Below are 12,575 nucleotides of genomic sequence, written 5' to 3' on the forward strand. Positions count from 1 at the left end.
TGATATCAGATATTAAAATATAAGAATGATGGACAATGAAATCAGGTATTTTTCACAGGTATTTTTCAAGTTTTTGTGTCATATAAAAATTCTCAGAAGCTAAAAAAATGTTGGGGATTACACCATCCATTCACCAGGTGACTGATAAAAAACACCTTGATAATCACCAAATGTATGCATCCAAACATTTAAATATTGACCGGAAAAGCTTGGGTTGGAAACTTCATACTTGCATGCATGAAGATGAAAATAATAAAATAAAAATTTGGGACAATTGTATAGAGGGCTCTGCAATTTTTACAAGCAGAATTTTTGGTGTTAAGAAATTTTATGCCACTCCCTATACTTTACACTAAATGCATCATATTTAGTGATAAAAGAAACATTTTATTACTTAAAGGAGGACCTTCACTAAGTGTTGGGGGAGGGATATCTCCCAGTATCGGGGGAGGACCATCTCCAAGTATTGGGGAGGAATATCGCCCAGTATCGGGGGCGGACCATCTCTAAGTATCGATGAAGGAATATCTCCCAGTATCGGGGGCGGACCTTCTCTAAGTATCGATGATGGAATATCACCCAGTATTGGGGGCGGACCATCTCTAAGTATCGATGATGGAATATCTCCCAGTATCGGGGGAGGACCATCTCTAAGTATCGATGATGGGATATCACCCAGTATCGATGATGGAATATCGCCCAGTATTGGTGGCGGACCATTTCCACTTATCGGGGGAGGACTATCTTCAAGTATCGGGGGAGGAACATCTGCCAGTATTGGGGGAGGATCAACTTCTAATGTCGGAGGTGATTCATTGAAAACACTTGTTACAACATGGTCGGGAACACATATATGCTTTGAAAATTATCATATTAAGTAGTTAAGAAAAGTGTCAAAATGCAAAAAAATGTTTCAAACAATTACAAAGAAAGCAACGTCGGACATTAATTCTTAATATTATGATTTAATATGGTTAAAACGATGGTCAGAAACAATATAATAATTCAAAGATTTGAAAATTATTTTTTAAAAAAAGTAGTCCTTTGATTTCAAATTGACATTTGATTTTTGATTGTATGTACAATTGATTTAAAAAAGTCTGCAAGACATGGAAATTTCTAATCTTGAAAAAAGTCAATTTAATGACACAACGTCGAAACTGACAATTCTGTCAGCTGTTACAAAGTAAAGACGCTCGTAAATACTACCTTGTTTTGTATTTAATGATAATCAATTCTTAGGTCATATGCATTATAAAATCACGACAGACACGTCCAGCTAGAGCAATGTTTCGTTATATTTTAAAAAATACTAAAGATTAAGCGATCATACCACGTGAAATGCTACATAGTATTCAACGGATCAATCGAGGTCAAATCAATAAAGCAATTTTGTTTTAAACCTGAATTTGGTTGTTTGATTCTTTAACATCCCTCCGATTATTTTTTTCTCTCATATTGAAAATCTTTCAACAGCTTCGAATGAGAGACGGTACTCGGCTCTGACGACCTATGAAAGGCGACACATGCAGGATCTTCGTTTATACACCCCTAATAATGTTATTGTGATTTAATTCAAGACACGTGGTTTAGGTTGATCTATTTAAGGGGTATGGGGTAAAACCGGTTTTATAAATAAAATTGGCAGTTAACATAATATTGCTATAGCCTGTTTCTTTTGAAAACTTGTCCTGTAATAAATATTTCCAGACCTTTCTGAAAGACTTTCATGATTTTCAACAGAAAAAGGGTGGCTAAACGAGGGGGTGTTAAAATAACAATATATCTTATACTTTTCGGCGAAAAATTTGAGCTCACTATTGACCGATTCGTTGGTAAAAAATGTGTATTATCATCTGCACTGACAAACCTTTGTTTGCCTTAAATGGCTGTTGTTATAATTGCGCACAGCAGATCTTACATGTACCACTAGCAACTGACCAATCTTTAAATGAATAGCAACGTTTACGCCAAATACATGTTTACATTTTACTTCGAACACGTAGTTCAGGTCAATCTAGGATCATGTCAATGGACTGCAAAATAAAAAAAATGTTCTTACGAACAAAATACAAAGAAAAGAAACTATGAAAGATGTTACGGGCGTTTTTAATTTGGTGGTAACTGAGAAAAATGGTTTATAAAATGTAGTTTGTGTCTATTATAGTTCAGAACAGCAGCGCTTCAAGGGTAAGGAAAACGAGCGGCATCTCTTATGCATTTAAATGGACAAAACTTTGTTTACGTTCGTGATCACGTGTTTTGGCCAGGGAATCCAGCTGACAATGGTATTCACCGATAGTACGACAAAGGAATTAATACAGACGCAAATCGCTTTTGCAGTATGATTTTCAGAATCCTAGACTTCCTCCGTTTATTTAACAAATGAATTGTTTGTCATTATGAGCATGAAAATAATACTTTTAAAAATGCTTTTCATTTACCATTCGATTTTCTTTTTTTTCAAGCGTAAAATTCCTGTAGTATTCGTAGTAGCCCACAATGCAATAATCATTCAGCTGATTGGTCAGTTAAAATCATGCTGGTGTCTCGTTTGTTAATCTGACGCCAAAAATATAGTCCCTGTTCCCATGCAAAAATATTTGTCCAAAAATAAATTTTAATTCATGACTGCAGAAAATTGTATTATAGAGAATACTTATTTAAGTTTGAACATGATGAATGTAAGAGAGATCGATTGATTGAAGTACATTTCTACCGACATTATTAGCTGATTCTAGGGTGATGAAAACTTAAACGCAACATAACTTTTCTGTTTACCATGCCTCCAAGTGCAAGTCACTTCCTAGCCACATTTCCGTGAATAATTTACCCTATCTGAAGTATCGCTAACTCTCGCCAGAGCCACTGCCAGAGCTTCTCTGAACTCATCGGGTTTTATAATTTGCAGAACACCGAAAAATAAAAGGTTTCGAACACATTAGTAGGGGTGTTATAGATCTTTGCTGAAGGGCTGATCTCCATGCTTAGCGGTGGGATTTAAACCCCGCAACTAAAATATAAAAGCTCTAACCATTTCGAACACGAGCAACTGCTTTTGTCAAGTTGAATATAAAAGCACAATTGACTGTCCATTTCTTTTTAATGATTTTTTGTAAATAGATAACAGAAATTTACAAAGGAATAGTTGCTAAGCATAAGATGGTTTCGTATGCAGACGATGTAAAAAGTATTATCCTAATTATCGATATATTTTTATTTGGTTTCTTTGATTGATTGTATATTGTTTAAAGTTCCTTTCAAGAATTTTTCACTCATATGTAGACGCCACCACTTGCCAATGGAGAGCTACAAATGTTGTCCTATGCTCGGCACTAAGGGTCATTGAGCAGTTAGGGATCTTTTTCGTGCCATCACCTACTGTGACACGGTCTCATCCGAAAAACCAGACTCCACGTCGCAAAGATTCGAACCCGCGACGTAAAGATAAACTCCTTATTTTGCGACTCTAGAGCAGACGCTCCACACGAGTGACTGGTTTTCTTAGAGGAGATCAAATTAATTTCATATTTCGATCATTTTGCCTCGTTAATTCTTAGGATGTCTCAAACATTAAAAAGCAATGTTGCTGTGATAGAGTACGATTGATTGGATTACAAATATATCATATTGTTGACTGCGATCATTTACATGTGAGAAAAAAGAGTGAACGAGCAGCGACTGTCTTTTATCATAACAGATGTGATTATTCATTATTCGGGTCTTAATAAATATTCTTTGAAATAACAAAGTGAATGAAACACACATCTGTACATGTTTAAAGAATACAAATTAAAAATTGTCGGTGATTTAAATTTTGGAAAAGTAACATTTTTCAAAGTTTCGTTTAACGTTTTCTTATGAGTTTTTGTCCACTTATTTTTTGGTTTGTCATTTTTTTATGCAGGCGATGATATCAGCATTTCGCAACTTTCCATTACAGGTAAACTTAGCTTAATCCACCCACATATCAATATACATGTATCAATATTTCCAAATTAAATGTACTTTGCATCTTTTCTAGATTATTTTTATTCTGAGTGTGATAAGTACATTGTAGAGAAATCAGATGTTACAGTTTTTATTTGAAAAAAAAGTACATGACAAAAAGAAGCGTATTACTTATTTCAAACCATGAAAAAAAGATGAGAAGAAACGACATAAGGTTCTTAAAGTTACACGTAAACTATTCCAGACAAAAATGGCTTTCAACTTTTCAATGCATATTTTTTTTTCAGAGAATGATATAATTGGTAAGTATCTTAATTTTACTTTACTAAAACTAGGCGAGGAGTAAAGAAATTGTCATAAAAACAAAAATCTGATTAGAAGACAATCTGTACATTTAGTCGAATCTCGATGAATAATCATATACATAAAAATGAAATCAACTTTAAAAATTTTGTAGCATACTATTATCTTGCTTGTGGGTTTGACAAATATATTTGCCTATGGCAAAGTGCAGACGGCTGGGTAAATGTTGATGTCATTGGTGGTTCAATAGATGTTCCAGTTCCAAAGGGTAGGTGTATGTCAGTATTACTTTTCGTGGGGTTAAATATTTGGTTTCTTCGTAGTTTTATGATACCAACAAGTTGTAAAAAAAAAAAAAAAAAAAAAAAAAAAAAAAAAAAAAATAAAAATAAAATGAATATAGTTACATTATAGTGTTAACTACCAACTAAAATATAATACCTTCGCATCAGTATTTTCCCATTAAACCCAGAGATTCTGATTCCAAAATGATGAGTGGATTTACCTTAAACAAAATTAATTAAAGATATTATTGAACTTATCATTTTTTTTTAAAGTTTAAAATGAAAGTTCTGGTGGGCATTAAAATAACCCTGATGCTTCAAAGAAGGTACATACATACATGTACAAACTGTGTAAAGTGCACGTTGATATCAGGAAATAAACGGACATAAACTGATTAACATAGGAGATTTTTTCTTTTTGAAATTCAAAAAGGGGTAACTAAGTCATTGTATTAATTTTAAGGGTTATTTTCGATTTATAAACATTAAACCACGGGCTGAATTATACCTTATTGCAAATATAAGTTCTCGGCTTCTTATTTCGGTATCATAAGTGGAGAAAGAAGTGCTAAAACGTTTATTAATTAATAAATGAAAATGAGATAATTAAACGAAAATAAGATAAACTTGGGAAAATGTCATAAAATAACCTGTTTTATTAAAATTTTAAAGATGTTTGCATTCCATGAAATAAATTGCATGTTTGTCTAAGTAATGCATAAATAGCATGTATGCCTAAGACAAAAAGTGTTTAATAGTAATTTGAGGTGAAAATAGTGATATGTATAATTATGTTCCTTTAAAATAAATCTTGTCAAAATTTTTATGTATTTGAAATAACAATTAGCTATGGTCAAATCAATTCGGTTCATGACGTTATAAGAGATTTATTACAATATAGAGCCTGGCATATTTCTGCCTTTGGGAATAACTACGTATACAGTCGTATATGTACAAATTTTCATTTTAAAATTCTACTATTGTTATTATTATTTAAGGAAAGGTTCTAACATATGATTCAAGCCAATCAATTTTTGAGATGCCTGTTTTAACATCTCCGATCATTAACAACACGGAAGGCTCCTACTGTTTCCTAATGCAATATCGAGCGCATGAGGACACCTCGCTTAATATATATCTCACAATTGGAAACAACTACAAAGAATTATGGAATAACCCTATTAAGGACCTGAAATGGCAGCTTCTCCGAGTGGATTTAGAAAACATATCAGGAAATTTCCAAGTGAGTACTTTGCTTCAATTTTTTTCTGATTTTTTTTATATTTGATATAACATGATTGAATCGTGTGCATGATAGCTTTAAAACCCTAAGAAATATTGAATTTAAAGGAATTGATAAAAAGAAAAAAATTAGGCAATTAAATTGGGCCTTTTTGGCCTCACAAATATTAACCAAATTTAATTTTTTGTTTTGAAACAAAGAAGTTGTCTTCCATTTTCGAAAACAGCAATGACCCACAGGTAAGTCTTCATTAGCGAGACAAAATACATTAACTCTATGAAAATCTTCTTCTCTGCACCTTGGTATTTAACAAACTAAGTGCATAGGTATGATAAACAAGAGTGTCTCTTTCAAAATTGTGATTTTCATGACCCCAGGGTCAGGGGTTCTTGTTTTAGGGAGGGGCTCTAAAGATTAGACAGTGAAAATACATTAATTCTTTAAATAAATTACTTCTCTGCTCCTGGGTGTTTAATAAACTAACCAATGAGTCATATTAAACAAGCTGCCTCTTCCAAATTGTGAATTTCATGACCCCATGGTCAGGGGTCCTGGTGTTAGGGTGAGGCTCTATTGAATTATATGGTGAAAATGCATAAATTCTTTAAAACTCTTCTTCTCTGCTCCTGGGAATTACACCAATGAATTTTGCACATAGTTATGACGAGGAAGTATTTCTTTTCCAAAATTGTGAATTTCAAGGCCCCTGGGTCAGGGGTTCTGGTGTTAGGGTGGGGCTCTAATGATTATACACTGACGCAAACTTCTAAGTTTTCACCTAACATTTTTTTGAAGTTTGGAAGAACAAATGCCTACAATTAATAATTTCTTATTTTTTCGAGGTTAATGATGCATATTTCAGATCAATGTTGCGTCAATTTCATGTAAGTATCTCGTCAGAATTTTAAGCAAAGTGTCAAGGACATGATTTATCTTCAAAATGAAAATCACATAAATAATCTCTTTGGAGTAAGACCACCACTCGCTCCAATTAATGCAAGACAACCTTTACTCATGGGTACAATATACCCTTGAATAGGACATTGGTTTATTTGCTGTCATACATACTGCATGGATCTTTCTAAACCGTGAAAGTGTGTGGAGCGAGCTCGATGGGGGGGGGGGGGGTGTTGACATTCCTTATAAAAATCCCAAATATGTTCAATGCGTTACATATTCGGGAATTGGCAGTGCATCATCACACAGATGCCTTTTGGACAATACCCTTGGGCGCTTAGCACGTAAGTGTACCGCTTAATGGATAATAATATTCAGACTGTTTGAGATGTTATTGAACTGCCTTGAGAACCAATTTCTTGTCATGTTCATACAATTGAAAGTTGTTTGCTTTAATGTTTCTAAAATTGTTTCAGACCAATGTAACAATCTTTTAACCTGGTTGTGACGCAAAACCTTCGCCTCAGACAATGATCCAGATTACTTTGTTAAATTTCATCCAAAGCTTTCAAATTATAATAAGATGGTGATGAAAAGTACGCAAAATTGATAGAAAAACGTGTTAAAATGGTTTTTATACTGGTTTTTAATTTGAAAAAGTAATATCAAGGACAAATAAACACGGAAATAAATGTGAGTAAAACGTGGTGCAAATCTGCTCTTTTTTGTATTAATCAACCATTTATGATGAAATAAAATTTATGATAAAATTTCCAAAATTTTGAAACGTGTGGCCCCAGGATCAGTTGTTCCTGTGGGATGGGGTCACAACTGTTAATAAATTGGAAATGTTTTTTTTTTTTTGTTACTCAGATCTACATGTACCTCTGAGTATTAAGTAACCATGCTAAGTGTATAATCATGATAAGCAATGGTGCCCCTCTTTCAAAACTGTGAATTGCATGGCCTCTGCTTTAAAAAACAAACCAAATGCAATTGTTTTTAAATGATATTCAAGTGACCTATAAGGCCCGTGGGCCTCTTGACAAAATCTACCTTTATGTGAAGAAGAAAATTGTACCCAAATGGGCTCATATGTTGTGTTTAAAATATTGTAAAATCTAGCTGGCCTTCCCCATTATGAACAGAACAAGGAAGGTATTCTGTTGGACGACTTTCTAACCGACCTTTCAGGTGAAATGCATTAAAAGTGAGAACTACAAAAATATTAGGAAAATTTAATACTAGTACCTAAAAGGGGGCTTTCTTCTCCTTAATTACTTTCCGAAAGACAATTTGATATGTATTTTAACCTCAGATTAAAAGCGAATCTTCAATTTTTTTGCTCACAATGACAAACATTTGATTTATTTTATAATTGACTTCATTTGTTTTGCTCACATAAATGTGAAGCATTTCTTTATTTTCAACAGAAAAAATGACAAACATTTGATTTATTTTATAATTGACGGTTTTGTAAGTTGATAAATAGACAAATGTCTACATGTATTTCCGAACATCTGTGAATACAAATTTCATGCAAAACTGAGGTTTCATGCGTATTGTCATGCATAAAAAGGCTTTTGTGATCATTTTAAGTTTGAAATGTAGTGGCAATAATGTTAAATTGACCATCTAAATCACGTGTTTTTGATACATTATACATTTCTTAGAATAAACCATCATACTTTGTTATTTAGTCAACTGATTGGACGATTGTTCTCTGTAAGCCACAATGCGAAATGATACCATTAGCCATGTAATGATGATTCCTCAGACATGCACATTCCTCTAAGACCCGCCTATTCTATTCATTTTTGTCCTTAAAAGAACATACGGTAACAAACAAGGGCAAATTTTGATTTCATAGGGTCTAAAAATTCATGGATAATGAAGTATTCTTCAAAATCCAATTGGAACTATCCATATTACACAGAAGGTGTCATTTTTCTTCCTTCTCTGTTAAAAATAACCAGAATAATTTCATTGTAGATTTTATATAATTCATCGTAGAATATTGGTTTGCCTCCTGATCCTTTGCTAATCTAGATCATGTTACTTCATGTGACACGTCTAAATAAACAATCGAAATGTCCTGAATATGTAGATTTGATCCACATTACATTTGTCTGAAGCCGTAAAGTCCTAAAAAGAATTACCCATCAATGATTTTTTCTTTCATCTGAAATATCCATTTGTCATTAAAACTGTACTAAGCAGTGTTTTGAAAACTCATCTTGTTAGGTCACCTGAGTAACTCAGGAGACCTATGTGTGTGTCGTGTGTTAACATTTGAACATTTTCAGCTTCTTCTCTGAAACCACTAAACCAATTTCAAGCAAATTTGGTATACAGCATCTATGGGTGAAGGGGAACAAAAATTGTGAATTTCATGGTCCCCACCCCCCTGGGGATTGGGGCCAAAACCACTAAAATTATTGCAATCTTTAAAAATCTTCTTCTTTACTCCTGGACATCAAGCAGGCAAACTGTTAGCATTAATGTAATGATCATTGAGTCCTCTACCAAAATTGTGAAATTCATGGCCCCAGGGTCAGGGGTTCTAGTGCTAGGGCGGGGCTATATAGATTATATAGTGAAAATGCATTATTTCTTCGAAAATCTTCTTCTCTGCTTCTGGGTATTAAATAAACTAACTAAGTACATAGTTATGATGAGCAAGAGTGCCTATTCCAGATTTGTGAATTTTATGGCCCCAGGGTCAGGGGTTCTGGTGTTAGGGCGGGGCTCTATAGATTATATAGTGAAAATGCATTTATTCTTTGAAAATCTTTTCTCTGCTTCTGAGTATTAAATAAATAACTAAGAATGATATCCATTTTATGGTCTATAGATTATATAGTGAAAATGCATTTAAAATCTTCTTCTCTGCTTCTGGGTATTAAATAAACAAACTAAGTACATAGTTATGATGAGCAAGAGTGCCTCTTCCAGAACAGGGTCATCTCTATAGACTATATAGTTAAAATGTATTCTTTGAAAATCTTCTTCTCTGCTTCTGGGTATTAAATAAACTAACTAAGTACATAGTTATGATGAGCAAGAGTGCCTCTACCAAAATTGTGAATTTTATGGCCCCAGGGTCAGGGGTTCTGGTGTTAGGGCGGGGCTTATAGATTATATGTGAAAATGCATTTATTCTTTGAAAATCTTCTTCTCTGCTTCTGGGTATTAAATAAACTAATAGTGCATAGTTATGATATCTTCTTCCAGATTTGTGAAATGGCCCCAGGGTCAGGGGTTTCTGGTGTTAGGGCGGGGCTCTATAGATTATATAGTGAAAATGCATTTATTCTTTGAAAATCTTCTTTTGACTTATTACATAAACAAACTAAGTACATAGTTATGAACAAAAGTGCCTCTTCCAGATTTGTGAATTTTTTGGCCCCAGGGTCAGGGGTTCTGGTGTTAGGGCGGGGCTCTATGGATTATATAGTGAGAATGCATTTATTTGAAAATCTTCTTCTCTGCTTCTGTGTATTAAATAAACTAACTAAGCACATAGTTATGATGAGCAAGAGCCTTTTCCAAAATTGTGAATTTTATGCCAATTATCCAAGTATACATATTTATGATGAAGAAAGGTGCATCTAGCAAAATTGTTATTTTTATGCCCTAAAGGGGGGGGGGGGTTACCTGAAAATAAATATGCTTTGAAACCTGCTCTTTGGTATTAATCAACCATTTTATGATAAAATTTGCAAAATTTTGAAATATGTGGCCCCAGGTTCAGTGGTTCTTTTCGGGTGAGCTGCACAATTGGTTATAAAGTGGAAGAACATTTTCTCTTTTTCTGATCTACCTCTAGGTATTGATAACATTAATAAGCAATGGTGCTTCTTTCAAAATTGTGAATTGTGAATTTCATGGCCTCTGGTTTAAAACACGAACCAAATTTAATTGTTTGAAAGTTGTTACACAATACTCAGGTGACCTATAAGGCCCGTGGGCCTCTTGTATTAAGAAGGTATCCAAGTATTGCAATTAATTGTGAATACATATACTTTATCTCTTCAAATCATTTGACTTACAGATGTTCATAACAAGCGTCCCTAAACGTCAGAATGTGTCAGTCAGTATAGATTACACAGATCTACGATCTGGTCCATGCAATCCTTCCATGATTGTAGAAGAAGTCCTGGATGTTATTGGTAAGCTACTTTTTTTCACAAATAACATATATCCATTCGTTTTCGAAATATTGTTCTACTACCTTTGATAGCACACTAAAACGAAATATAAAATGTTTGTGTTTAATGTTATAAAATGTTAATTTGCAAATTAATGGTTCTATTTATTGTTTCTTAAATAGAAAATGGGTCCAAAGCTGCCTAAGACACGGAAAGTAACTTATGGTACAGTTAAATTATATTTATGCTTTCTCTTTTCCCATGCTATGAAAATGACAAAGCACATAATTATGTATATTGAAGTATTTTATTGATAAAAAAGTAAAATTCAACGAGCTCGACAAAATAGGACTGGAATTATAGGGAAAGCTGAATTAATCTTATACGTTAACAATAGTTATATAGTTTTGGTTTGGTACGCAATAGCATGTCCTGAACAATTTGTAATAGATGAAGGAAATATATCGAATTGACACTTGAACTTGCATAAATTTTGCATTAAAAGATATTTAGCAATAATCAACGTCAGGGTGTCTCATTAAAATTAGTTTCTTTTCCCTTTCAGGTGAACCTTATTTTAAAAAGGGATATTGTGAAACTTCATGACATCGACAGATTTTTTCAACCATTTGGTCTTTGTTGTAATATGTGATTCGAGATGTATATTTATAGCGTCTCTGTACTGACACTGTGACATATCTTTCCCAAGGAGATGGATCAATATGAATTTTTTTTTTTTACATATTCTTAATTTACATGTACATGTAATCTAATCCCCATCGTGTTTAAATACTGTATAACCACTTTTTAAGAGGACAATTTTCGTGTTTTGCAAAACAAAATGTTCAAAGAGATTTAATTGCATAAGTGGGTGTAAGCTTTTATACTGTTGTATAGAATTTTCAAACAGTTCGTTTGGTACATGAACTCTTTGGTGTCTTCAAGAAATGACGAAAATTACCTCTTAGATAGTAAGTAATATTACTGAAGGTTGTTGAAGACTGGCCTTTATTTGACTTAATTAGTTTTCCGAAAAATTTATCGGAAACTTACATATAACAATTCTCTAGAGTCGCAGAGTAAGGCGTTTATCCTTATGATGTGGGTTCGAATCTCTCTGTGGGGCGTGTAGACCATATGAACCGAGATCACATGCCGCACTAGATGCTGGAAGGAAAAAGATTCTTCGCTTCTCAATTCCCGGAGTGTTGAGTATAGGTTAAAATTTGCAGCTCTCCACGGGCAAGGGTGTTGCTATCTCAATATGAGTGAAACATTCTCGACAGGGAACATATGATATTTAAAAACAAGTTTTTTAATTGAATGCTCAGAAAGATAATCCTACGGTGAGGAAAAGCAAAGGGGAATCGAAGCATTCTATGGAAACAGAAGCAACATTAAAAAAAAAATTTAATGGTATATAATTTTGATTTTAAAAAAATAATTTATTATTTTTTTTTTGGTGAAAAACCATGAGTTAAGTAGAACTTGTGATTTTGTTTTGTTTTGTTTTTAGCTCACCTGAGCCGAAGGCTCAAGTGAGCTTTTCTGATCACATTTTGTCCGTCGTCCGTCCGTCCGTCCGTCTGTCTGTCTGTCCGTCCGTCCGTCTGTAAACTTTTCACATTTTCGACTTCTTCTCAAGAACCAGTGGGCCAAAAAATACAAAGCATCCTTAAAGGGAAGTTTAAATTGTTAAAATGAAGGGCCAAGTCCCCTTACAAGGGGAGATAATCAAGAAAAGAT

General features: G+C 33.6%; 1 protein-coding gene across 1 annotated transcript; it reads left to right on the forward strand.

Moving 5' to 3' along the window:
- The first annotated feature begins 25 nt into the window (after positions 1 to 25).
- On the forward strand, positions 26 to 11,046 carry LOC134266295 (uncharacterized). Its single transcript, XM_062748506.1, has 8 exons — positions 26 to 45; positions 401 to 807; positions 3,908 to 3,943; positions 4,239 to 4,253; positions 4,409 to 4,522; positions 5,537 to 5,781; positions 10,733 to 10,850; positions 11,012 to 11,046. Exons 1-8 carry the CDS (start codon positions 26 to 28, stop codon positions 11,032 to 11,034), a joined length of 978 nt encoding a protein of 325 aa, XP_062604490.1. The 3' UTR covers positions 11,035 to 11,046.
- Positions 11,047 to 12,575: the final 1,529 nt, after the last annotated feature.

Source organism: Saccostrea cucullata, unplaced genomic scaffold, assembly GCF_032062105.1.
Source record: "Saccostrea cucullata isolate Sc308-1 unplaced genomic scaffold, CSIRO_AGI_Scuc_v1 ctg979, whole genome shotgun sequence".
NCBI classification, from domain to species: Eukaryota; Metazoa; Mollusca; class Bivalvia; order Ostreida; family Ostreidae; genus Saccostrea; species Saccostrea cuccullata.

Coding starts and splice junctions, on each gene's coding strand:
- LOC134266295 (XM_062748506.1), top strand. CDS start 26: ATGATGGACAATGAAATCAG. Junction 4,523..5,536: donor AGATGTTCCAGTTCCAAAGG/GTAGGTGTATGT, acceptor TTATTATTTAAG/GAAAGGTTCTAACATATGAT. Junction 10,851..11,011: donor AGAAGTCCTGGATGTTATTG/GTAAGCTACTTT, acceptor TTTCTTAAATAG/AAAATGGGTCCAAAGCTGCC.